The following is a 25,119-nucleotide window of genomic DNA, read 5'->3' on the forward strand; positions in this document are numbered from 1 at the left end:
TTATTCAGATACCTTAACCGGGTAAAACTCATTTCACACTGGGAGCAGCGGTATGTCTTATCCCCTTCTGTGTGTGTCCTCTCATGTTGGTTCAGGATGGGAATAGAATACAGTATGTAAAGATTGTTAAAGTGACCAGTGTTCCATGTCTCTATACATAGCGCATTAGCCTCTAAGGTGCCGGGATGAATAACCGGCACGGCTAGTGACAGTGACTAAGTTCAGGGCAGGGTACTGGGAGGAGGACGGCTAGTTATGGCTATTTAACAGTCTGATGGCCTTGAGATAGAAGCTGTTCTTCAATCTCTCGGTCCCAGCTTTGATGCACCTGTACTGACCTCGCCTTCTGGATGATAGCGTAGTGAACAGGCCGTGGCTCAGGTGGCTTGATGATCTTTTTGGGATTCCTGTGACACCGGGTACTGTAGATGTCCTGAAGGGCAGGCAGTGTGCTCCCGGTGATGCGTGCGCTGCCTCATGGGTCTCCCGAACAAGGCTGGCTGGCTATACAGACTTTTCTGTCTAGCGAATTTAAACTTTTAATTGAAAAGAAGCCTAGTTACCTTATGAAGTGGAAAAAGTAGCCGGCTGACAGTGAATTATCGGCAGTTTTTTAGGCGCTTATGGAAAACACTGCTGCGCTTGTCTCCTTGCCTGACGACTCAAACTAATTTATTCCGTTGCTCTATGTTTACTACTTCAGTCTACGACTGCCAAAAGGAGGGATGTTTTACAAAACTGAGTAATCAGCGATTAGATCATCTCTAACCAGAGTATCAAAGCCAAGACTAATTTTCTAAATGCTGCTTTACCCACGTGTGTTCTAGCTCTGGCCCAACCCATCGGTTTCTGGGACCAATCAAAACGGTTTGAATGCGTTTGTGTTCTAGAAATCGTTGGGGAAATACTCGGATCCAGACTCATTGCGGAGAATAAACTAACGTCCATGGGCAAGGCGTTGCGTTTGGCTAGAGCAAGGAGTTTGGGTAGCCAGGCAACTGGTCTCCAGGCCTTTACTCTCCTTTTCACGTTCTATCATACTGGAAAACCACAGCAAAACTCAGCTGTTGCGCTTCTTAATGCCTCCCATGGCAACCTGGCTATAAAACACCAGACATTGGCAGCACAGGGAGGAGGATGGCATGATAGATGTTGTGGGATGGAAGAGCGAGCAGGGGAGAAGGGATGGGAGAAAAATGAGACTTCATCTCCTAATTGGATTGAAAAATGTAGGTTAATCTTCTCCGTTTCCCTCTTAAGTAAAAGAGATACAGCTGTAGAGAAGTCTTAATGGCCAGTCTCCACCAAAACAAAGGGTTTTTTCAACTTCCTAATTTTTGCATCTTGCTTTTGTCACAGATAAGCACTTTCTTCAGCGGGCTAATTGCCCCACATGTCTGAGGCGCTGAGGGTTTTTAAAGAAGTGGGTGTTCGAAATAAGCAAGGTCAGCTGAAATCTGGACCAGATAGCCATTCAGTCATGGTTACCAGTAGGAAGCTTTGTGAGGGACCTTTTGTAAGAATTTTTGAAAGTGGTGTTTCTCAAACTGTATGTGCGGTCCTTAACATTTACTTACCACTGCGACTGTCGTAAACCATTCGGTCCACGTCTTGGTCACTGACTGTTGGTCTCCTCTTGGTTACTGTTGTCCTTTTTTTGGTCGGACGGTTTAATTTTGGTTACTCCAACAGTCATTAACCATGCGGTTGTTGTGTCTCTGCTCTCTCCCAGGTTCTGGCTCGCTGGCTGCCATGGCAGTGTTTGAGGACCGCTATAAGCAAGACATGGAGGTGAGTTGGACCTGGCCCATTTTTGTACATCCACCACACACATCTTCAAATGTCAAAATGGAGGCCAAACATGGCCATACCTCGCCTGTATTTTGCATAATGACAAATGCACATACTTTCTCTCCTATTATAAGCCATAATAATAATCAAACAAACCCACAACTTGAAATATGTTAACTATGATTACAACTGCAGAAGATACACTGAGTGTACAAAACATTAGGAACACCTTCCTAATATTGAGTTGCACCCCCTTTTGCCCTCAGAACAGCGTCAATTCGTCAGGGCATGGACTCTCCAAGGTGTCAAGCGTTCCACAGGGATGCTGGCCCATGTTGACTCCAATGCTTCCCACAGATTTGACAAGTTGGCTGGATGTCCTTTGGGTGGTGGACCATTCTTGATACAGGAGGAAACTGTTGAGCATGACAAACCCAGCAGCGTTGCAGTTCTTGACCCAAACCGGTGCACCTGGCACCTACTACCATACCCCGTTCAAAGCCACTTATATACACTGCTCAAAAAAATAAAGGGAACACTTAAACAACACAATGTAACTCCAAGTCAATCACACTTCTGTGAAATCAAACTGTCCACTTAGGAAGCAACACTGATTGACAATACATTTCACATGCTGTTGTGCAAATGGAATAGACAACAGGTAGAAATTATAGGCAATTAGCAAGACACCCCCAATAAATGACTGGTTTTGCAGGTGGTGACCACAGACCACTTCTCAGTTCCTATGCTTCCTGGCTGACGTTTTGGTCACTTTTGAATGCTGGCGGTGCTTTCACTCTAGTGGTAGCATGAGACGGAGTCTACAACCCACACAAGTGGCTCAGGTAGTGCAGCTCATCCAGGATGGCACATCAATGCGAGCTGTGGCAAGAAGGTTTGCTGTGTCTGTCAGCGTAGTGTCCAGAGCATGGAGGCGCTACCAGGAGACAGGCCAGTACATCAGGAGACGTGGAGGAGGCCGTGGAGGGCAGCAACCCAGCAGCAGGACTGCTACCTCCGCCTTTGTGCAAGGAGGAGCAGGAGGAGCACTGCCAGAGCCCTGCAAAATGACCTCCAGCAGGCCACAAATGTGCATGTGTCTGCTCAAACGGTGAGAAAGACTCCATGAGGGTGGTATGAGGGCCCGACGTCCACAGGTGGGGGTTGTGCTTACAGCCCAACATCGTGCAGGACGTTTGGCATTTGCCAGAGAACACCAAGATTGGCAAATTCGCCACTGGCGCCCTGTGCTCTTCACAGATGAAAGCAGGTTCACACTGAGCACATGTGACAGACGTGACAGAGTCTGGAGACGCCGTGGAGAACGTTCTGCTGCCTGCAACATCCTCCAGCATGACCGGTTTGGCGGTGGGTCAGTCATGGTGTGGGGTGGCATTTCTTTGGGGGCAGCACAGCCCTCCATGTGCTCGCCAGAGGTAGCCTGACTGCCATTAGGTACCGAGATGAGATCCTCAGACCCCTTGTGAGACCATATGCTGGTGCGGTTGGCCCTGGGTTCCTCCTAATGCAAGACAATGCTAGACCTCATGTGGCTGGAGTGTGTCAGCAGTTCCTGCAAGAGGAAGGCATTGATGCTATGGACTGGCCCGCCCGTTCCCCAGACCTGAATCCAATTGAGCACATCTGGGACATCATGTCTCGCTCCATCCACCAACGCCACGTTGCACCACAGACTGTCCAGGAGTTGGCGGATGCTTTAGTCCAGGTCTGGGAGGAGATCCCTCAGGAGACCATCCGCCACCTCATCAGGAGCATGCCCAGGCGTTGTAGGGAGGTCATACAGGCACGTGGAGGCCACACACACTACTGAGCCTCATTTGGACTTGTTTTAAGGACATTACATCAAAGTTGGATCAGCCTGTAGTGTGGTTTTCCACTTTAATTTTGAGGGTGACTCCAAATCCAGACCTCCATGGGTTAATACATTTGATTTCCATTGATAATTTTTGTGTGATTTTGTTGTCAGCACATTCAACTATGTAAAGAAAAAAGTATTTAATAAGATTATTTCATTCATTCAGATCTAGGATGTGTTATTTTAGTGTTCCCTTAATATTTTTGAGCAGTGTATTTTGTCTTGCCCAGTCACCCTCTGAATGGCACACATACACAATTGTCTCAAGGCTTAAAAGTTATTCTTTAACCTATCTCCTCCCCTTCATCTACACTGATTTGAAGTGACATCAATAAGGGATCATAGCTTTCACCTGGATTTACCTGGTCAGTATGTCATGGAAAGAGCAGGTGTTAACGTTTTGTACACTCAGTGCGTATCTTCTGAAATATACACCTTCTTTACCTTAACCCCCAAGGCAACATTGTAAAGCTTCTCCGTCAATTTGGAAAAGCCGGTGTCAACAGTATGTTACGGACACTTGAATCTAAGCCACTTTGCCCTGTTGGAGTTTAACTCTCTCCCATATAGTGCTGTTGTATGGCTCTGTCACTGCCAGGCCATGTGTGTGTTAATGATTGGAGATGGGGCCACAGTTCTCTTCTGAGTGGACCATTATTAAACTGCTTCAGGCCCACAGACTGCCTCCAGACCAATGTTAAAATGCCTCTGGTGCACACACACATTATCATCCTTCACACATACACACATAATCATGCTACCTACTTAGACAGTATCACACAAACATGTATACCTACACTATCATGCAAAAACATGTGTAAGCATGCGTGCTACATACACACACTAGCACATGGTCACGCTAAAATACATACACACGTCATGCAAACGCACAGTACCTCTCTTTTATCCTCGCTCCCATACGGGTGTCCACATAAATCCTGACTTTCTTCCTCCTTATCCCTACTCTCGTTCCATTACCGATTCACCCAAAGAGGAAATAATGCATGTTATCCTCTTAAGTGCCTTGCGCAGACAGGTTTTCAAATACACTACATTACCAAAAGTACGTGGACACCTGCTCGTCGAACATCTCATTCCAAAATCATGGGCATTAATATGGAGTTGGTTCCCCCCTTTCCTGCTATAACAGCCTACACTCTTCTTGGAAGGCTTTCCACTAGATGTTGGAATATTGCTGCAGGGATTTGCTTCCATTGAGCCACCAGAACATTAGTGAGGTCGGGCACTGATGTAGGGTGATTAGGCCTGGCTCGCAGTCGGCATTCCAATTAATCCCAAAGGTGTTCGTTGGGGTTGAAGTCAGGGCTCTGTGCAGGCCAGTCAAGTTCTTCCACACCGATCTCAACAAATCATTTCTGTATGGACTTCACTTTGTGCACGGGGTCATTGTCATGCTGAAACAGGAATGGGCCTTCCCCACAAACTGTTGCCGCCAATTTGGAAGCACAGAATCGTCTAGAATGTCATTGTAGGCTGTAGTGTTAAGATTTCCCTTCACTGGAACTAAGGGGCCTAGCACAAACCATGAAAAACAGCCCCAGACCATTATTCCTCCTCCATCAAACTTTACAGTTGGCACTATGCATTGGTGCAGGTAGCGTTCTCCTGGCATCTGCCAAACGAAAGAAACGGTTCTTGTGCTGACGTTGTTTCCAGAGGCAGTTGGAACTCGATAGTGAGTGTTACAACCGAGGACAGATGATTTTTATGCGCTTCAGCGGGCCCGTTCTGGTAGCTTGTGTGGCCTACCGCTTCGCAGCTGAGCCGTTGTTGCTCCTAGACATTTCCACTTCACAATACCAGCACTTACAGTTGACCGGGGCAGCTCTAGCAGGGCAGAAATTTGACGAACTGACTTGTTGAAAAGGTGGCATCCTATGAAAGTCACTGAGCTCTCCAGTAAGGCCATTATACTGCAAATGTTTGTCTAGGGAGATTGCATGGCTGTGTGCTCAATTTTTATATACGGGTGTGGCTGAAATAGCCGAATCCACTAATTTGAAAGGGTGTCCACATACCTTTTTGTGTATATAGTGTATCTGTTATTTTGCATTGGATGCGTCTCAATCCACCGCATCCACCTATGTAACACTTACGCATCTCCGGTGAAAGGTGACAGAGCGGTGTTTGTCAGACCATGAGACATCCTGAAAATCGGTCTTCTCACAAAATCGTTTGGCCTACAAACTATTATCACCACTCTAGATGACTCTCACGAACACGATGGTGTTCTCCGTTTTGCTCTACAACCCCAACAAGCGTCTTGGGACTCGTCTGAAGTCAGTATAGCCGATCTGCCAACTTCTGTCTGTAGCGTCCGAGCAATTTGGGTTACACCCTAATATGACCCCTCTGTGTAAAAGTGAGACTCTCATGAACACGTACAATACCAGTCAAAAGTTTGGACACACCTACTCATTCAAGGGTTTTTCTTTATTTTTTACTATTTTCTACATTATAGAATAGTAGTGAAGACACAAACTATGAAATAACACATATGGAATCATGTATTAACCAAAAATGTGTTAAACAAAGAATCTCAAATATAAAATATATTTTTATTTGTTTAATACTTTTTTGGTTACTACATGATTCCATATGTGTTATTTCATAGTTTTGATGTCTTCACTATTATTCTACAATGTAGAAAATAGTAAAAATAAAGAAAAGTCCTTGAATGAGTAGGTGTGTCCAAACCTTTGACTGGTACAGTACATGTCGTTTGTTTTGCTCTAGGATGCCCAAAAGCTTCACGAGTTGTCTGAATGTCCCCCGGTACCAGTTGAAAAAATTTATGGAAGTATATGTGGCGACTGTTTGTTTAGCGTAAAAAATAAGGGGTTAAATACATGTAAAATAAAAAATATTCCAAATGTTTCCTGATCTTTCTTACATCTCTCAGATCAAGGACAGGCACTTCAGAACAGACTTCCTTTACATTTTTGGGGGGACTGTTGTTCCATGTAGTGATTCTGTTATTCAATGCGATTGTATAGGCTAATAGCATTAAGGCCCAAACATTACAATTTTACGTCTCTGTGTGCAGTTTGAAGGAAGTTGCTAACTAGCGTTAACGCAATGACTGGAAGTCTATGGTAACCGATAGCATGCTAGTAGATATCATAGACTTCATCATTGCGCTAACGCTAGTTAACATCGGCTCGCGAAACTACCTCTAACTTCCTTCATACTGAATGCAGGTACAGTGAGGGAAAATAGTATTTGATCCCCTGCTGATTTTGTATGTTTGCCCACTGACAAAGAAATGATCAGTCTATAATTTTAATGGTAGGTTTATTTGAACAGTGAGAGACAGAATAACAACAACAAAATCCAGAAGAACGCATGTCAAAAATGTTATAAATTGATTTACATTTTAATGAGGGAAATAGATACCCCTCTGCAAAACATTACTTAGTACTTGGTGGCAAAACCCTTGTTGGTAATCAGAGGTCAGACGTTTCTTGTAGTTGGCCACCTGGTTTGCACACATCTCAGGAGGCATTTTGTCCAACTCCTCTTTGCAGATCTTCTCCAAGTCATTAAGGTTTCGAGGCTGACGTTTGGCAACTCGAACCTTCAGCTCCCTCCACAGATTTTCTATGGGATTAAGGTCTGGAGACTGGCTAGGCCACTCCAGGACCTTAAGGTGCTTCTTCTTGAGCCACTCCTTTGTTGCCTTGGCCGTGTGTTTTGGGTCATTGTCATGCTGGAATGCCCATCCACGACCCATTTTCAATGCCCTGGCTGAGGGAAGGAGGTTCTCACCCAAGATTTGACGGTACATGGCCCCGTCCATCGTCCCTTTGATGCGGTGAAGTTGTCCTGTCCCCTTAGCAGAAAAGCACCCCCAAAGCATAATGTTTCCACCTCAATGTTTGACGGTGGGGATGGTGTTCTTGGGGTCATAGGCAGCATTCCTCCTCCTCTAAACACGGCGAGTTGAGTTGATGCCAAAGAGCTCCATTTTGGTCTCATCTGACCATAACACTTTCACCCAGTTCTCCTCTGAATCATTCAGATGTTCATTGGCAAACTTCAGACGGGCATGTATATGTGCTTTCTTGAGCAGGGGGACCTTGCGGTCGCTGCAGGATTTCAGTCCTTCACGGCGTAGTGTGTTACCAATTGTTTACTTGGTGACTATGGTCCCAGCTGCCTTGAGATCATTGACAAGATCCTCCCGTGTAGTTCTCCGGCTGATTCCTCACCGTTCTCATGATCATTGCAACTCCACGAGGTGAGATCTTGCATGGAGCCCCAGGCCGAGGGAGATTGACAGTTCTTTTGTGTTTCTTCCATTTGCGAATAATCGCACCAACTGTTGTCACCTTCTCACCAAGCTGCTTGGCGATGGTCTTGTAGCCCATTCCAGCCTTGTGTAGGTCTACAATCTTGTCCCTGACATCCTTGGAGAGCTCTTTGGTCTTGGCCATGGTGGAGAGTTTGGAATCTGATTGATTGATTGATTGATTGCTTCTGTGGACAGGTGTCTTTTATACAGGTAACAAGCTGAGATTAGTAGCACTCCCTTTAAGAGTGTGCTCCTAATCTCAGCTCGTTACCTGTATAAAAGACACCTGGGAGCCAGAAATCTTTCTGATTGAGAGGGGGTCAAATACTTATTTCCCTCATTAAAATACAAATCAATTTATAACATTTTTGACATGTTTTTTTCTGGATTTTTTTGTTGTTATTCTGTCTCCCACTGTACAAATAAACCTACCATTAAAATTATAGACTGATAATTTCTTTGTCAGTGGGCAAACGTACAAAAATAAAAAAACGTATTTCCCTCACTGTACATAAGTTCACCTGATTCTGGGGAAGTAGATCAAGGACAAGTATCCCTTTAAGCTGTGGTCCTCTGTAGCTCAGCTGGTAGAGCACGGCGCTTGTAACGCCAAGGTAGTGGGTTCGATCCCCGGGACCACCCATACACAAAAATGTATGCACGCACGACTAAGTCGCTTTGGATAAAAGCGTCTGCTAAATGGCATATTATATTATATTATTATATTATAAGCTCAACAACAACAACATTAATTTTACCCAATACCAGGACATTTATACTCCCTATAATCACCCCTTTTATAGAGCTTGCTGTTGTCTTTCTCCCCCCTCCCTTACCTGCTTCACCCCTCATAACAGGCTGGGGTTGGTACTCTGTTCCTTTCTGTCATGGCCTAGTTCAGCTCAGTTCAGCTCTCCTCTCCTCTGGGCCCCTAGACAGCAGTACAGTACAGGCACTGGGCCCAGTAAGATGGATCACCCAGAACCAGAGTACCACCACCAGTCTGATTTATGTAACCCCTTTCTGCTCCTCTGTGTGGGTGGGCAGGGAGGAGGGGTTATGTGACAGCGTGAGTGTAAATGTCTCTTCGAGGCCTATATACTCTTTTTTTGTTGTTGTTGAACTCCTGGACAAGAAATACTAACCATTGCTTATCCCTTCCTCGACATCAGATGTCATGAATTGTTTTTGTTGTTTGATTCACTTGTAAATCTCTTATGGAGCTTAGGAGTGAGTGGGCTGCCATTTTGTGGGCTCAACTCGTACATGTGCCAGAAGGAGCTCAGGTTTGTGTGTGAGTGTGTTTGGGGAAATGCTAGGTGACGTGGCAGTGTGTTATTAACCTGTCTTTAAACCAGATTTAGATTATTCACAGTAATGGGCCTCTGACTGATAGTTGCTGATAGTTTTAATTTTTTTATTCTGCCATTTTCTAAACCTCTTAGACCACCTTTTAGATCCTTATTTGCAGCACATCCCAAGTTTAAAGACATGCTCCTGAAAGCTGTGTTTACTGGAAGCTGTGTTGTGCAATTTTCCCTACATTTTCTCCCACGTGGGCCAGCCCCCTAGCAATTCAAGTTCTTGCCAATGAGTTTCAGTCCCTCGCCATTTGAGTGACAGCTAGCAAGATGCACAAACAGCAGAGCAAGAGAGAGGGCAGTGAATGACGTGAGGCACATATCTGCACCAGCGTTTCCCCTATATTCATTTAGCAGCAGCGGGTCGCTGCTGCTAAATCATTACCTCCACTCAAAAATACTGTGTATGATATAAAAAAACAGATAAAGTATGTAGAAAATATAATGGAGATCATCTTTGAGAACTAACAATCACCAAAATAAAAACTAGACGGGGAGAACCTAAAATTCCAAAATACATGGCAAATCTTTTGGAATTTTAAATTCTCCCTGTCTAGTTTTTATTTTGGTGATTATTTTTGATGATTTATTATTTTGGTGAATCCTTTGGTCATTGATTTTGTTATGTTTGAGTCACTCAGATGGCATAAGAACACAGCATAAGGCATTGCAAAATGTGTGGAATTGCACATTTTAGGCCCTTTTTAGACCTATACATGTCTCCCGTAAGACCCTATGATCTGTGAACCGTACCTAATAGTAATGTCAGAGTGGTCATTGGGTTCTTGGTCACCTCCCTGACCAAGGTACTTCTTGCGCGGTTGCTCAGTTTGGTCAGACGGCCAGCTTTAGCCAGAGTCTGGGTAGTTCCATATTTTTCCCAATGATGGAGACCACTGTGCTCTTGGAAACTTTCAACACTCTAGAAATTGTTTTATACCGTTCCCCAGATATATGCCTCATCACAATTCTATCTACGGACAGTTTCTTGGACTTCATAGTATAGTTTCTGCTTTGACATGCACTGTCAACTGTGGGACCTTTATATAGACAGGTGTGTTTCTTTCTAAATCATGTCCAAACAATTGAATTGGCCACAGGTGGACTCCAATCAAGTTGTAGTGAGATCTCAAGGACGATCAAAGGAAATTGGATGCACTTGAGTTCAATTTGGAGTGTCATAGCAAAGGGGTGTGAATACTTACGTCAATTTGATCTATTTCATTTTCAATAAATGTGCAAATATTTCTAGAAACACGATTTCACTGTCATTATGGGGTGTAGACGGGTGAGGAAAGCAATCCATGTTGAATTCAGGCTGTAACACAACAAAATGTGGAATAAGTCAAGGGGTATGACTCTTTACAGGGACCCTATAGAGTCCAGTCTCTCTCTCCTGTATCATAAATCATAATTTAGATAATAGGGCCTCTCGGCTCCACGCTGCCCCATAGCAGCTCCACGGATTAAGCGCTCTCCAAGCTAGGCTGAATAATTGATGAAACCGGCAGACACACAGTTTGTTAAAACATGGGCAGTCTCATTCTCTTACACACACCAGTACCACATGCCTCTGCTTCAGTGTGGTTCCCCCAGCGGTCAGGGACACGTTGATGATTTGTGTTATTCCAGTGGCGCTGTTTAAAAGCAGTGGAGGTGTCTGCTGGTGCCTGTGTAATGAAGTCCCCATAGGCCAGCCAGCCCAATGCCGGTCAGAGCTTTGACAGAGGCCTTGCAAACATCAGCAGTTTGCTGGGGGTGTCGCACACTGGGGATAGTGACACACACAAACATGTAAAACCCTGTCTGTATCGAAGAGAATGAGACTGCTCATGTTTCCACATAGCTAGGTTTGTGTGTGACACATCTCACCATCCAGTCGGATATGTTCAGCTTAGTCTCTTGATATTATCTGAATAAAACAGTGTTCCATAGAACAACAACCAATAGCACTTTAGGCCCCTCTGCTCCTCTGCTATCTGCTAACTAAAACCAATCTCTTCCATACGAAATGAGACACAAGCTGTGGGCAAAGTGTTGCCGGCGGCAGTTAAAGCTAGTGGATATTATACCGAACAAAAATATAAACGCATGTAAAGTGTTGGTCCCATGTTTCATGAGCTGAAATATAAAAGATCCTGAAATGTTCCATACGCACAAAAAGCTTATTTCTCTAAAATGTTGTGCACAAATTTGTTTACATCCCTGTTTAATGAGTATTTCTCCTTTGCGAACATAATCCATCCACCTGACGTGTGTGGCATATCAAGAAGCTAATTAAACAGCATGGTCATTACACAGGTGCACCTTGTGTTGGGGACAATAAAAGGCCACTCTAAAATGTGCAGGTTTGTCACACAACACAATGACACAGATGTCTCAAGTTTTGAGGGAGCCTGCAATTGGCATGCTGACTGCAGGAATGTCCACCAGAGCTGTTGCCAGATAATTTAATGTTAAGTTCTATACCATAAGCCACCTCCATCTTTGTTTTAGAGAATTTGGCAGTACAACCAACCGGCCTTACAACCGCAGACCACTTGTAACCACGCCAGCCCAGGACCTCCACATTCGGCTTCTTCACCTGCGGGATCATCTGACCCGGACAGCTGATGAAACTGGGTTTGCTCAACCGAAGAATTTCTGCACAAACTTTCAGAAACCGTCTACGGGAAGCTCATCTGCGTGCTCATCATCCTCACTGACTTCAGTGGGCAAATGCTTTCCTTCGATGGCCACTGGCACGCTGGAGAAGTGTGCTCTTCACGGATGAATCCTGGTTCGAACTGTACCGGGCAGATGACAGACAAGTGTGTATGGTGTCGTGTGTGCGAGCGTTTTGCGCCAGTGAAATTCACTAGGCCCAAATAAAACTCAGCTAAAAAAGAAACGTCCTCTCACTGTCAACTGCATTTATTTTCAGCAAACTTAAGATGTGTAAATATTTGTATGAACATAAGATTCAACAACTGAGACATAAACTGAACAAGTTCCACAGAAATTGAATAATGTGTCCCTGAACAAAGGGGGGATCAAAAGTAACAGTCAGTATCTGGTGTGCATTAAGTACTGCAGTGCATCTCCTCCTCATGGACTGCACCAGATTTGCCAGTTTTTGCTGTGAGATGTTACCCCACTCTTCCACCAAGGCACCTGCAAGTTCCCAGACATTTCTGGGGGGAATGGCCCTAGCCCTCACCCTCCGATCCAACAGGTCCCAGACGTGCTCAATGGGATTGAGATCCGAGCTCTTCGCTGGCCATGGCAGAACATTGACATTCCTGTCTTGCAGGAAATCATGCACAGAACGAGCAGTATGGCTGGTGGCATTGTCATGCTGGAGGGTCATGTCAGGATGAGCCTGCAGGAAGGGTACACCATGAGGGAGGAGGATGTCTTCCCTGTAACACACAGCATTTAGATTGCCTGCAATGACAACAAGCTCAGTCCGATGACACACCATGACGGACCCTCCACCTCCAAATCGATCCCGCTCCAGAGTACAGGCCTCGGTGTAACGCTCATTCCTTCGACAATAAACATGAATCCGACCATTGCCCCTGGTGAGACAAAACCGCGACTCGTCAGTGAAGAGCACTTTTGGCCAGTCCTGTCTGGTCCAGCGACGGTGGGTTTGTGCCCATAAGCGACGTTGTTGCAAGTGGTGTCTGGTGAGGACCTGCCTTACAACAGGCCTACAAGCCCTCAGTCCAGCATCTCTCAGCCTATTGCGGACAGTCTGAGCACTGATGGAGGGATTGTCCGTTCCTGGTTTAACTCGGGCAGTTGTTGTTGCCATCCTGTACCTGTCCCGCAGGTGTGATGTTCGGATGTACCGATCCTGTGCAGGTGTTTTTACACGTGTTCTGCCACTGCGAGGACCATCAGCTGTCTGTCCTGTCTCCCTGTAGTGCTGTCTTAGGCATCTCACAGTACGGACATTGCAATTTATTGCCCTGGCCACATCTGCAGTCCTCATGCCTCCTTGCAGCATGCCTAAGGCACGTTCACGCAGATGAGCAGGGACCCTGGGCGTCTTTCTTTTGGTGTCAGAGTCAGTAGAAAGGCCTCTTTAGTGTCCTATGTTTTCATAACTGTGACCTTAATTGCCTACCGTCTGTAAGCTGTTAGTCTTAACGACCGTTCCACAGGTGCATGTTCATTAATTGTTTATGGTTCATTGAACAAGCATGGGAAACAGTGTTTAAACCCTTAACAATTAAGATCTATGAAGTTATTTGGATTTTTACAAATTATCTTTAAAAGACAGGGTCCTGAAAAAGGGACGGTTCTTTTTTAGCTGAGTTGCATCTGTTGGTCACAGATACCTTTAAAAAAGAAAGTAGGGGCGTGGATCAGAACCAGTCAATATCTGGTGTGACCACCATTTGCCTCATGCAACACGTCACTTCTCTTCGCATAGAGTTGATCAGGCTGTTGATTGTGGCCTGTGGAATGTTGTCACACTCTTCAATAGCTGTGCGAAGTTGCTGGATATTGGCGGAAACTGAATAACGCTGTAGTACACGTCGATCCAGAGCATCCCAAACATGCTCTATTGGTGACATGTCTTGTGAGTAAGCAGGACATGGAAGAACTGGGACATTTTCAGCTTCCAATAATTGTGTAATCTTTGCAACATGGGGCTGTGCATTATCATGCTGAAACATGAGGTGATGGCGGCGGATGAATGGCATGACAATGGGCCTCAGGATCTCGTCACGGTATCTCTGCATTCAAATTGCCATTGATCAAATTAAATTGTGTTTGTTGTCCGTAGCTTATACCTGCCCATACCATAACCCTACCACCACCATGGGGCACTCTGTTTACAACGTTGACATCAGCAAACCGCTTGCGCACACGACTCCATACACAAGGCCGGTTGGACGTACTGCCAAATTCTCTAAAACGACGTTGGAGGTGACTTATGGAAGAGAAATTAACATTGCATTCTCTGGCAACAGCTCTAGTGGACATTCCTGCAGTCGGCATGCCAATTGCACGCTCCCTCAAATCTTGAGACATCTGTGGCATTGTGTTGTGTGACAAAACTGCACATTTTAGAGTGGCCTTTTATTGTCACCAGCACAAGGTGCACCTGTTTAATGATCATGCTGTTTAATCAGCTTCTTGATATGTCACACCAGTCAGGTGGATGGAATATCTTGGCAAATGAGAAATGCTCCCTTACAGGGATGTAAACAAATTTGTCCGTATTGGAAAATGTTTGGGATCTTTTATTTCAGCTCATGAAACATGGAACCTACACTTTACATGTTGCGTTTATATTTTTCTTCATTGTATATTGAACAACCTTGGAAATTGTAATTCTGTAAGTGCAGGGTAGTAGCTATTTTGGACAATACACTAGTGTTTGATCAGCGGAAGCCTCCAAGCAAAGTCTGAGTATGGTTATTTGGCAGATATTTTTTATCAGGGCCGCCAAAAAAGACAAATAATAATTAGTAATAGCACTGGAGCTCCCAATGTAAAAAAACTACTTAGGAGCACCACATACAATTTAGGCGCACAAAAAAATAAAATTTGTTTTAATTGATTGAGATGCAACCTTTATTAGGCCTATATGAATTCTAGCTACTTTTGAAGCACATTAGATAAAGAGCTCTGAGATGGCAATGGCCTCCACCTAGGAGAGTCTCTGTGGAAGAGCTCACCTGGGAGCACGGCTCCTCGGCTAGCCATTGTGTTAAAACGCTCCGGCTGAGGAGGACCATTTATCTTGCATAACATGACGGATGCATTTATCACAGGGCCTTGAGAAGATGAGAGGAAATCTGGAAATCAGCATTTAGCTCTACTTCAGGAAGGCTCTACTGCTGTTACCAGTGATGGCCAATAGAGAGAGCCCTTGCTTTTCCTATAGCATTTTTGACATTTTAGTCATTTAGCAGACGCTCTTATCCAGAGCGACTTACAATTAGTGAGTGCATTTTTCATACTGGCCCCCCGTGGGATCTGTGGGACTCACCACTCGCTACTTACTGCTCACCTTGAGTTGTATTCTTCCATAAGAAGCAGCAGCTCTGGCCCATTTCATCCAAGCACAGCAATGTGACTGACTTGTGCAAAATGTTTATATTAAGGGCTCCTCTATCCTCTCAATCTTAAGCAGTAATGGAATACGCATTGGATTAATTCACTCAATACACGAAAAGATTATGATGAGCATGGTTACAATAATGATGGTGTTGATTTATGTTTTTTCTCTCCTTAGGAGGAAGATGCCAAGCGGCTGGTTCGGGATGCTATCGCGGCCGGCATCTTCAACGACCTGGGCTCGGGCAGCAACATTGACCTGTGTGTCATCACCAAGGGAAGGGTGGACTACCTGAGGCCCCACGACATGGCCAACAAGAAGGGTGTCAGGTAAAGCCGCCTACCCACCCAAATGTCCTCATAATGTCCCATCAATTGTCTCCATAATGTCCCATCAATTGTCCCCATAATGTCCATTAACAGAACATGTCCCCATAATGTTCCCCATCAGTGGTCCCACCAGACTGTCCTGTTACTTGTCCCCATAATGTTCCCTCAGTAGTCCCCAAAATGTGGCTGCGACGGTTCCCACTTTTCAGAGTCAATAATCTGTAGAACACAATTATGTACTGAAGGATTGCCTCTTTAATAAAAACACAATCGCAAGTGGCACAAACTACTGCATGTTTTGAGTGCAGTGACTTCCAAACCATTGTATGTTTTGAGAATGAATTCATCGCAAACCTTTATTCACCCATGACGGAGAATATTCTTTCTCCACAGCAGTGCATCGTTTGAATCATCTAGGCTAGTTTCTGAATGAGTTCTAATCATTTAATCTGTTAAGAATGCATTACCCTTTGACATGTTGAATGACTCAACCCTTTGGCCTGTTTTTGTTTGAAGATGTGTGTATGAGCTTGAAGCCTTGCCCCACCAGTGAGTAATAAAGACACGGGTCTGTGTGGAGTGCAGTAGACATTAACCATAGCGTTGCCTCTGAGTACGCCGTTTGACTACTAACCCACTTAGCCCAGCAAGAGTGTAGCTTTATCTTGCCCTCTCAAGCTGCTTGTGTTGGATTTCACACAGAACAACTCATTTGCATGGTTGTTCTTTTGTCGTAAACCCAACGAAGCCCTGTGGCTGTGGCGCAGTAGAAAAAAAAATGACGATGGATTCTCCAGAGTTAAGTGGCTCGTGGAAGCCATTTTTGTGTTTAGCATCCGTTTTAACATTTCATTTTGCATCCAAGAACCAGCTCCCGGAAGCTCATCAGACCGGTCTCTGCTGTATTGAATAAAACATATTTTCTTTTTCCAATCAGAACCGGTAATTACAAGTACAAGCGAGGAACAACCGGAGTCCTGACGAAGGCTGTGACCAAATTGGTTCTGGAGGTGGTGGAGGAGACCGTACAGACTATGGATACCTCTTGAAGCCTCACTGTAACATTCTGATCATTACTATTTTAACTGTTCTAATGTCCCTCCCCAACTTTGCCCTTACTTCCTTCAGTGGAAATGGCAGGTTTTTCCATGGTTTACAATAAAAAGTTTGAGTTCTTAAGAGTCTTAAATGTGTCCTAAATGTTTGAAGATGCTGTCTCAAATTGTATTTAATTGCGTAGCTGGCTGTTTGACAAATACTTGAATTATTATTATTATTATTATTATTTAAGCTTAAGTTAGTTAATAGAGTAAGAATAACAACTCAATGTCTGTTTTAGGAAATCTGTATAAAAAATTAAGGAAGTATGAGTTAAGAATATTTAGTAGTGTGCTGGTGAGTTAATTGATCCTGCTACATAAAACACTTCGGTGCAGACGATGTTGTTTGTGAGTGGGTCCGGTGGATATCTCTTGGATGAGTATCTAAAGATCACAGGTCAACCAATGTCAGTGGTGTTCCAGGATTGTGACAGATGTCTGTTTGCCCGCTGTCTAGTCAATATAGGACAATACTCCATATTGCTTGTAAATGAAGTCGGCTTTCAAATTCCTTATTTTGACAGCTTACATTGAAGGTTGTGAAATACATCTCACTGTCTTATGACGCAAACACACTTTGGGTAAGAAAGGAATTGAAATTGGAATGTAAGTAAGAAGCCTCCACACATTTTCCACTTATCTACTACAAAATGCAAAAAGGGAAATACTTGAACGTGATTCCACAAAATCACAAAAATGTATGTCAAATCCCCAAAGGAAAGTGCAATTACAAAATGAAAGTTATAGCCTACACACAATACTTCTGAGTGAAAAATCATTACAATAAACAATACAGTAGTTGAAAGCTCTAGATATTTTACAAGTCTCTGGTGGAATTGCTAACATATTAGTACTGAGGTTTTTGCAGTCTTCTAAACTTTGACTCAATCACTTGCCCTCTCTTTATCTAGCATCTTTATGATTTCCTGATGCATAGGGCTGTCAAGGCAAAAACAATACAATTCTACTTGGTGTCAAGTTAAGATCATCTTCAAACATGCTTTGTACTGTGGTACTGCAATGTACCTGCTCAAATACGCTCCATACATATTTTTTCAAAATGTTTTGTATGGTGGAAAAATTACAAGATTATGTTTTATGCAATAGAATAGGGTTGTTAGAAACTCTATTCTGTGTCTGTGCGAACTGAGAGGAGCCTCTGAAGCTGGGCCTGGCAATTGATTAAGTGATGGCTAGGTGATAAAACCAACAGCCACATTTCATGATTAATGGTGTGTGAGAGGGAGATGTCTCTAGTCTAACTGAGCCTGCATTTCATAGACTGAATTGGTGTCTCTGTGTGTAAGGTACCAGGGCGAGATCTGTTATGAATAGTTGATAAGAACCTTATCTTGGGGGCCAAACCCTGGTTTCCATACAATGATAACAGTCTTCATAGCAGATACTGTCTGCTGTGAATTATTAATTTCTTTCATACAAATCCTAACCTTTTGACTCATTCCAGACATTGCTGTTTTTCATGTACAGTCGTGGTCAAACGTTTTGAGAATGACACAAGTATTGGTCTTCACAAAGTTCGCTGCTTCAGTGTTATGAGATATTTTTGTCAGATGTTACTATGGTATACTGAAGTATAATTACAAGCATTCCATAAGTGTCAAAGGCTTTTATTGACAAATACATTAAGTTTATGCAAAGAGTCAATATTTGCAGTGTTGACCCATCTTTTTAAAGACCTCTGCAATCCGCCCTGGCATGCTGTCAATTAACTTCTGGGCCACATCCTGACTGATGTCAGCCCATTCTTTCTTTTTTTTTGTCCACCCGCCTCTTGAGGATCGACCATAAGTTCTCAATGGTATTAAGGTCTGGGGAGTTTCCTGGCCATGGACCCAAAATGTCGATGTTTTGTTCCCCGAGCCACTTAGTTATCACTTTTGCCTTATGGCAAGGTGCTCCAACACGCTGGAAAAGGCATTGGTCGTCACCAAACTGTTCTTGGATGGTTGGGAGAAGTTGTTCTCGGAGGATGTGTTGGTACCATTCTTTATTAATGGCTGTGTTCTTAGGCAAAATTGTGAGTGAGCCCACTCCCTTGGCTGAGAAGCAACCCCACACATGAATGGTCTCAGGATGCTTTACTGTTGACTGATGGTAGCGCTCACCTTGTCTTCTCCGGACAAGGTGTTTTCCGGATGCCCCAAGCAATCGGAAAGGGGATTCATCAGAGAAAATGACTTTACCCCAGTCCTCAGCAGTCCAATCCCTGTACCTTTTGCAGAATATCAGTCTGTCCCTGATGTTTTTCCTGGAGAGAAGTGGCTTCTTTGCTGCCCTTCTTGACACCAGGCTATCCTCCAAAAGTTTTCGCCTCACTGTGTGTGCAGATGCACTCACACCTGCCTGCTGCCATTCCTGAGAAAGCTCTGCACTGGTGGTTCCCCGATCCCGCAGCTGAATCAACTTTAGGAGACGGTCCTGGCACTTGCTGGACTTTCTTGGGCGCCCTGACGCCTTCTTCACAACAATTGAACCTCTCTCCTTGAAGTTCTTGATGATCCGATAAATGGTTGATTTAGGTGCAATCTTACTAGCAGCAATATCCTTGCCTGTGAAGCCCTTTTTGTGCAAAGCAATGATGACGGCACGTGTTTCCTTGCAGGTAACCATGGTTAACAGAGGAAGAACAATGATATCAAGCACCACCCTCCTTTAAAAGCTTCCAGTCTGTTATTCTAACTCAATCAGCATGACAGAGTGATCTCCAGCCTTGTCCTTGTCAACACTCTCACCTGTGTTAACGAGAGAATCACTGACATGATAGCAGCTGGTCCTTTTGTGGCAGGGCTGAAATGCAGTGGACTTTTTTTGGGGGGGATTAAGTTCATTTTCATGGTAAAGAGGGACTTTGCAATTAATTCCAATTCATCTGATCACTCTTCATGACATTCTGGAGTATATGCTAATTGCCATCATCAAAACTGAGGCAGCAGACTTTGTGAAAATTATTATTTGTGTCATTCTCAAAACTTTTGACCACGACTGTAGAGTGAGAGGGGGTATCGTGCAATAAAATATATTTGTATTGTCTGTATGTCAGAGCTCTCCGCCCAACACTCGAGTGTACAGAGTGTTGGATCGACCAGCCTCACTTACTACCTTTATTAATACGTTTTGAATAAAGTAATATCCTAATTGGTGATTGACCTTGTCTCTCCGCCTAAGACCTGAGAGGAAGCGGGCACGGGTGGATGCCAGATTCCGAGCATAGTACTGAGAGAGGTGAGCTTGGACAATCTATCAGTAAGTGATGATAAGATAAGAAAAAGAAAAATAAGAAAAGCCCCTGTTGTCCTACTTAAGGGGGCCACAGCTGGGTTAAATAGCAGGACTGTGTTGAGTTGATAGGAGTGTTCTTAAGTGAGGTATCCTTGGACATAATTGTTAAATTAGCCAGTTGCGGGCAACCAAAAGTCCAGATCCGTGGTACTGGGTTGATCACAGTAGGACTGGTGAGGATAATGTATTGGACGAAGAAGTAAAGTGCAGGTGACGCCTTGTGAGGGCATCTGGCTTGAAGTTCAATTATAACGTGTAATGTTTTGATAAATGAGGTAAACAGGTATGCCCTGGGTTACTGTTGTTAGATGTTATTGTGAGTGTTTGTGGTATTCTGTGAATGTGATATGAGAGTTATTGTGAGTGTAGAAGTGTTAATCTTAAGTTTGTATAATAAGATATAGAAATGTGCATAATAAGATTCTTGAAATTTGGATAATAAGTTTCGATATATAGCGTTATTTTGGGGTTCTGTCCACCACTGCCTGTCATAGTAAATATTATTTGGTATGTTATTTTAGACAGTAGCGCCAAGTTTATAATTTCTGGAAGTCTAGAGGACCGTTGAGGATACGTGTGGAGCATTATTCCCATGAGCCACTGGGCAGCATCCGGGAAACCAATGTTTTTGTGTTCTGATGAAGAGCACATGGAGTGGTGGATGTGAGTACCTAAGATTTCTAACGTTATGTATAGATTCTGTGAATATATGAAAATATGACATTGTATGTGTGTATAATCTATTACTACAGATTTGATGAGTAACAATGGAACGTATAATATTCATATACCAACTTGCGCACCCGAACGTAGACGTACGACCAGGGTGGGAAAAAATAAATAAACGTTTTGAGTTGGTCCCGTTTATGGATCATTTGATAAAGACAAGGTTCAAGTATTATATGACTGTCTACAAAGTCTGGGAAATAGTCTCAGAAACTGATTGGGGTATGTCCACTTTTGCAAAGTATGGGGAATTGACTTACCTTAACCGATGTAACTATAAAACGCTTATGGGATTTTCTCTGTCCGGGTACTACATTTAAAATAAAACTGCCCATAAGGCCTGAAATTAGTTTTTTCCCCCGCAGTATGAGAGGAGTTGCTATATTTATCGAATAAACCCTTTTCCCATACAGTTAGAGCGAATTAAGGTGGAATCTCGACTTAACGTAGTACAAACCAAATTAGGGTTTTCCATCAAACTAATTATCATTGCGGAGCTAATGTGATGTAGTAAAGGAATTTCATTATGTCGCAAGGGAAAAGATAATCCGTTTTTATTAAACTCGCCAGATCTGTTTCCAAATCAATGAATGTGGATATAACTCGTTGACTGCAAATGTATTCCCTTTGAGTAAGTGTTAGTCTTTTCAAAGAAACACTTGGACGAACTTTAAGGCTATTTTCTGGTAATGGTGTCGTTATTATGTTCCATATGTTAAGACAACAAACCATTGTAATTGGATTTACTTGTCATTTCAATAGGCATAGGGTCTATCTTACTGACTAAAATCTGGGTTTCTAATTATAATTCAACTATGGCCATGGGTTGCTTAGCTAGATACAGCAGCCAGTGTTTGTTTTAAGATGTACAGTGGGGGGAAAAAGTATTTAGTCAGCCACCAATTGTGCAAGTTCTCCCACTTAAAAAGATGAGAGAGGCCTGTAATTTTCATCATAGGTACACGTCAACTATGACAGACAAAATGAGATTTTTTTTTCTCCAGAAAATCACATTGTAGGATTTTTTATGAATTTATTTGCAAATTATGGTGGAAAATAAGTATTTGGTCAATAACAAAAGTTTCTCAATACTTTGTTATATACCCTTTGTTGGCAATGAAACAGGTCTTCACAAGGTTTTCACACACTGTTGCTGGTATTTTGGCCCATTCCTCCATGCAGATCTCCTCTAGAGCAGTGATGTTTTGGGGCTGTCGCTGGGCAACACGAACTTTCAACTCCCTCCAAAGATTTTCTATGGGGTTGAGACCTGGAGACTGGCTAGGCCACTCCAGGACCTTGAAATGCTTCTTACGAAGCCACTCCTTCGTTGCCCGGGCGGTGTGTTTGGGATCATTGTCATGCTGAAAGACCCAGCCACGTTTCATCTTCAATGCCCTTGCTGATGGAAGGAGGTTTTCACTCAAAATCTCACGATACATGGACCCATTCATTCTTTCCTTTACACGGATCAGTCGTCCTGGTCCCTTTGCAGAAAAACAGCCCCAAAGCATGATGTTTTCACCCCCATGCTTCACAGTAGGTATGGTGTTCTTTGGATGCAACTCAGCATTCTTTGTCCTCCAAACACGACGAGTTGAGTTTTTACCAAAAAGTTATATTTTGGTTTCATCTGACCATATGACATTCTCCCAATCCTCTTCTGGATCATCCAAATGCACTCTAGCAAACTTCAGACGGGCCTGGACATGTACTGGCTTAAGCAGGGGGACACGTCTGGCACTGCAGGATTTGAGTCCCTGGCGAGTGTGTTACTGATGGTAGGCTTTGTTACTTTGGTCCCAGCTCTCTGCAGGTCATTCACTAGGTCCCCCGTGTGGTTCTGGGATTTTTTGCTCACCGTTCTTGTGATCATTTTGACCCCACGGGGTGAGATCTTGCATGGAGCCCCAGATCGAGGGAGATTATCAGTGGTCTTGTATGTCTTCCATTTCCTAATAATTGCTCCCACAGTTGATTTCTTCAAACCAAGCTGCTTACCTATTGCAGATTCAGTCTTCCCAGCCTGGTGCAGGTCTACAATTTTGTTTCTGGTGTCCTTTGACAGCTCTTTGGTCTGGGCCATAGTGGAGTTTGGAGTGTGACTGTTTGAGGTTGTGGACAGGTGTCTTTTATACTGATAACAAGTTCAAACAGGTGCCATTAATACAGGTAACGAGTGGAGGACAGAGGAGCCTCTTGAAGAAGAAGTTACAGGTCTGTGAGAGCCAGAAATCTTGCTTGTTGTAGGTGACCAAATACTTATTTTCCACCATAATTTGCAAATAAATTCATAAAAAATCCTACAATGTGATGTTCTGGAATTTTTTTTCTCAATTTGTCTGTCATAGTTGACGTGTACCTATGATAATTACAGGCCTCTCTCATCTTTTTAAGTGGGAGAACTTGCACAATTGGTGGCTGACTAAATATTTTTTAAACTGAACGATTTAGCTGCTTGCGTAGTTCAAATTTAAAGACTAATTTATTCAACATGAATAGCGGGACGATTTCGAGGTAATTATGTTTTTGTGTTGCCTAATGGTTTGCTGGAGGAACCTACTGAGAATGTCGTAATTTAAATCACTACATTTAATATTAATACTATGGATGAATTGAATATATGTTATTACCTGTAGTCTACTCAGAAGGGACTGTTACCTATATCAAATGCATTCTAATAATAGTGGATAGGCAATTGTGATAGAGCTCTGACCATGATCATAATTGATAACTAAACATGGGTATTAATTATTGCATGATAAAACAAGGCTACAACAGCAATGAATAGAAGTTGGGCGCAGAACGAGGGTCTGGCATTGTGAACTATTTTAGCTCCCATCGAAATGTATCTGTTTCCTTATGGATTGACTGATGAATTTTATTTGGCGCATTACATGTTAATTTTCAAATAATGGACATTTAATAAGTGTGATGCAGAGAGAGAAGACAAAGGTGTCATGTTTTTATTAACCTTCTGATAGAGGTAAACGCAGAACCTTGTTTGAGAATGGTTTATATTTTTTCTACTGGACAGAATGGATGAGTTTCCATGTTTTAGTCTGCGGGTGTTAGCGACTGGGGCTCGCTGAACTACAGTGGGCTGTAAGGGACATAATGGGTTAAGTTTGGTGTAGTGGTATGACTAAGTTGAATGCGGAGATGTTCTTTGACAATTTCTAAATATTATTTCTAATTTCTATAGTTTGGGTAACACAAGTGATTTAAGCAAACCGTTTGTATTCTAAGCCGATAATCTGTTTCCATTACGTGGAACAGTATAAAGTAATTGAAGTAGATTGCAGTTAGTTTTGACTGTTACGCTGATGAGACAGCACCAACTTTTTGAAGTTTCTATATTTGTTAAACAACAGGTTTATATTTTTACTAAATCAATGCATCAGGTTACAATAATAAGTTTACCGGAAAGGGGTTCTGGGATTGTTTGTTTTAGAAGGTGTTTGTTCTGCTTAACGGAACGCTGTATCATCTGATGTTTTAACTTTTCCCTATGGGAAATTAGATTGGAGTTAATATTGTGAGTAATTGTTAGTAGAGTTTTAAGAAGCAAGAAGCATTAGGATTACCAAACCGAAAATGACTTTTTAAAATGTTTGTTCATGAACATGAAAGGGTTGTGGTGTGTTGGATAGGGAAAATCACGCTAAAAAAGAAGAGACCAGTCAGGTATGGGAGTGACTCGGTGGCAAAATAAATATTGCTGTGTCGAAGGATAGTACATGCTAATTTAAGGTCACATAAACGGTGGGGTGGAGTAAAACAAACAATTAATGATTGGAGTGGAATTATAGCATCATGTTTGGTTTAAAAGTACAACTTTTGGGTTGCTGATTTAAGATGTAGCATAGTGAATATTAACGAAATGTACAGTTTCGTTAGTTTGTTTTTTCCCTATGGTTTGCAAATACCCACACACAACACATTAATATTTGTAAGTGTTTTTAATACAATGTCTGATTTAGTGTGTGGTTTATTTAATTTGGGTTTAGTGAGTTTTTCACGGGTTAGAGTCCCCTGTAGCTCAGTTGGTAGAGCATGGCGCTTGCAACGCCAGGGTTGTGGGCTTGTTTCCCGCGGGGGGGCCAGTATGAAAATGTATGCACTCACTAACTGTAAGTCGCTCTGGATAAGAGCGTCTGCTAAATGACTAAAATGTCAATGTTAGACAGACTGCACCTTTAAAGGGGCACACTAATGGAATTTTCTGAAGTTTCATTTTCTGAGTTTTAATTAAACACG

The 25,119-nt window shown here is 43.1% G+C and overlaps 1 protein-coding gene across 1 annotated transcript in view; it reads left to right on the top strand.

Moving 5' to 3' along the window:
• LOC121541405 (proteasome subunit beta type-7-like) overlaps positions 1-16,912 on the top strand; it is a 28,889-nt gene extending 11,977 nt beyond the window's left edge. Inside the window, exons 6-8 of the mRNA XM_041850392.1 lie at positions 1,733-1,791; positions 15,582-15,733; positions 16,671-16,912. Coding sequence (XP_041706326.1) covers positions 1,733-1,791; positions 15,582-15,733; positions 16,671-16,782 — 323 coding nt within the window. The 3' untranslated portion in view covers positions 16,783-16,912. The remainder of the gene's footprint in view (positions 1-1,732; positions 1,792-15,581; positions 15,734-16,670) is intronic.
• Positions 16,913-25,119: the final 8,207 nt, after the last annotated feature.

This window comes from Coregonus clupeaformis, chromosome 27 (genome assembly GCF_020615455.1).
Source record: "Coregonus clupeaformis isolate EN_2021a chromosome 27, ASM2061545v1, whole genome shotgun sequence".
NCBI lineage: Eukaryota > Metazoa > Chordata > Actinopteri > Salmoniformes > Salmonidae > Coregonus > Coregonus clupeaformis.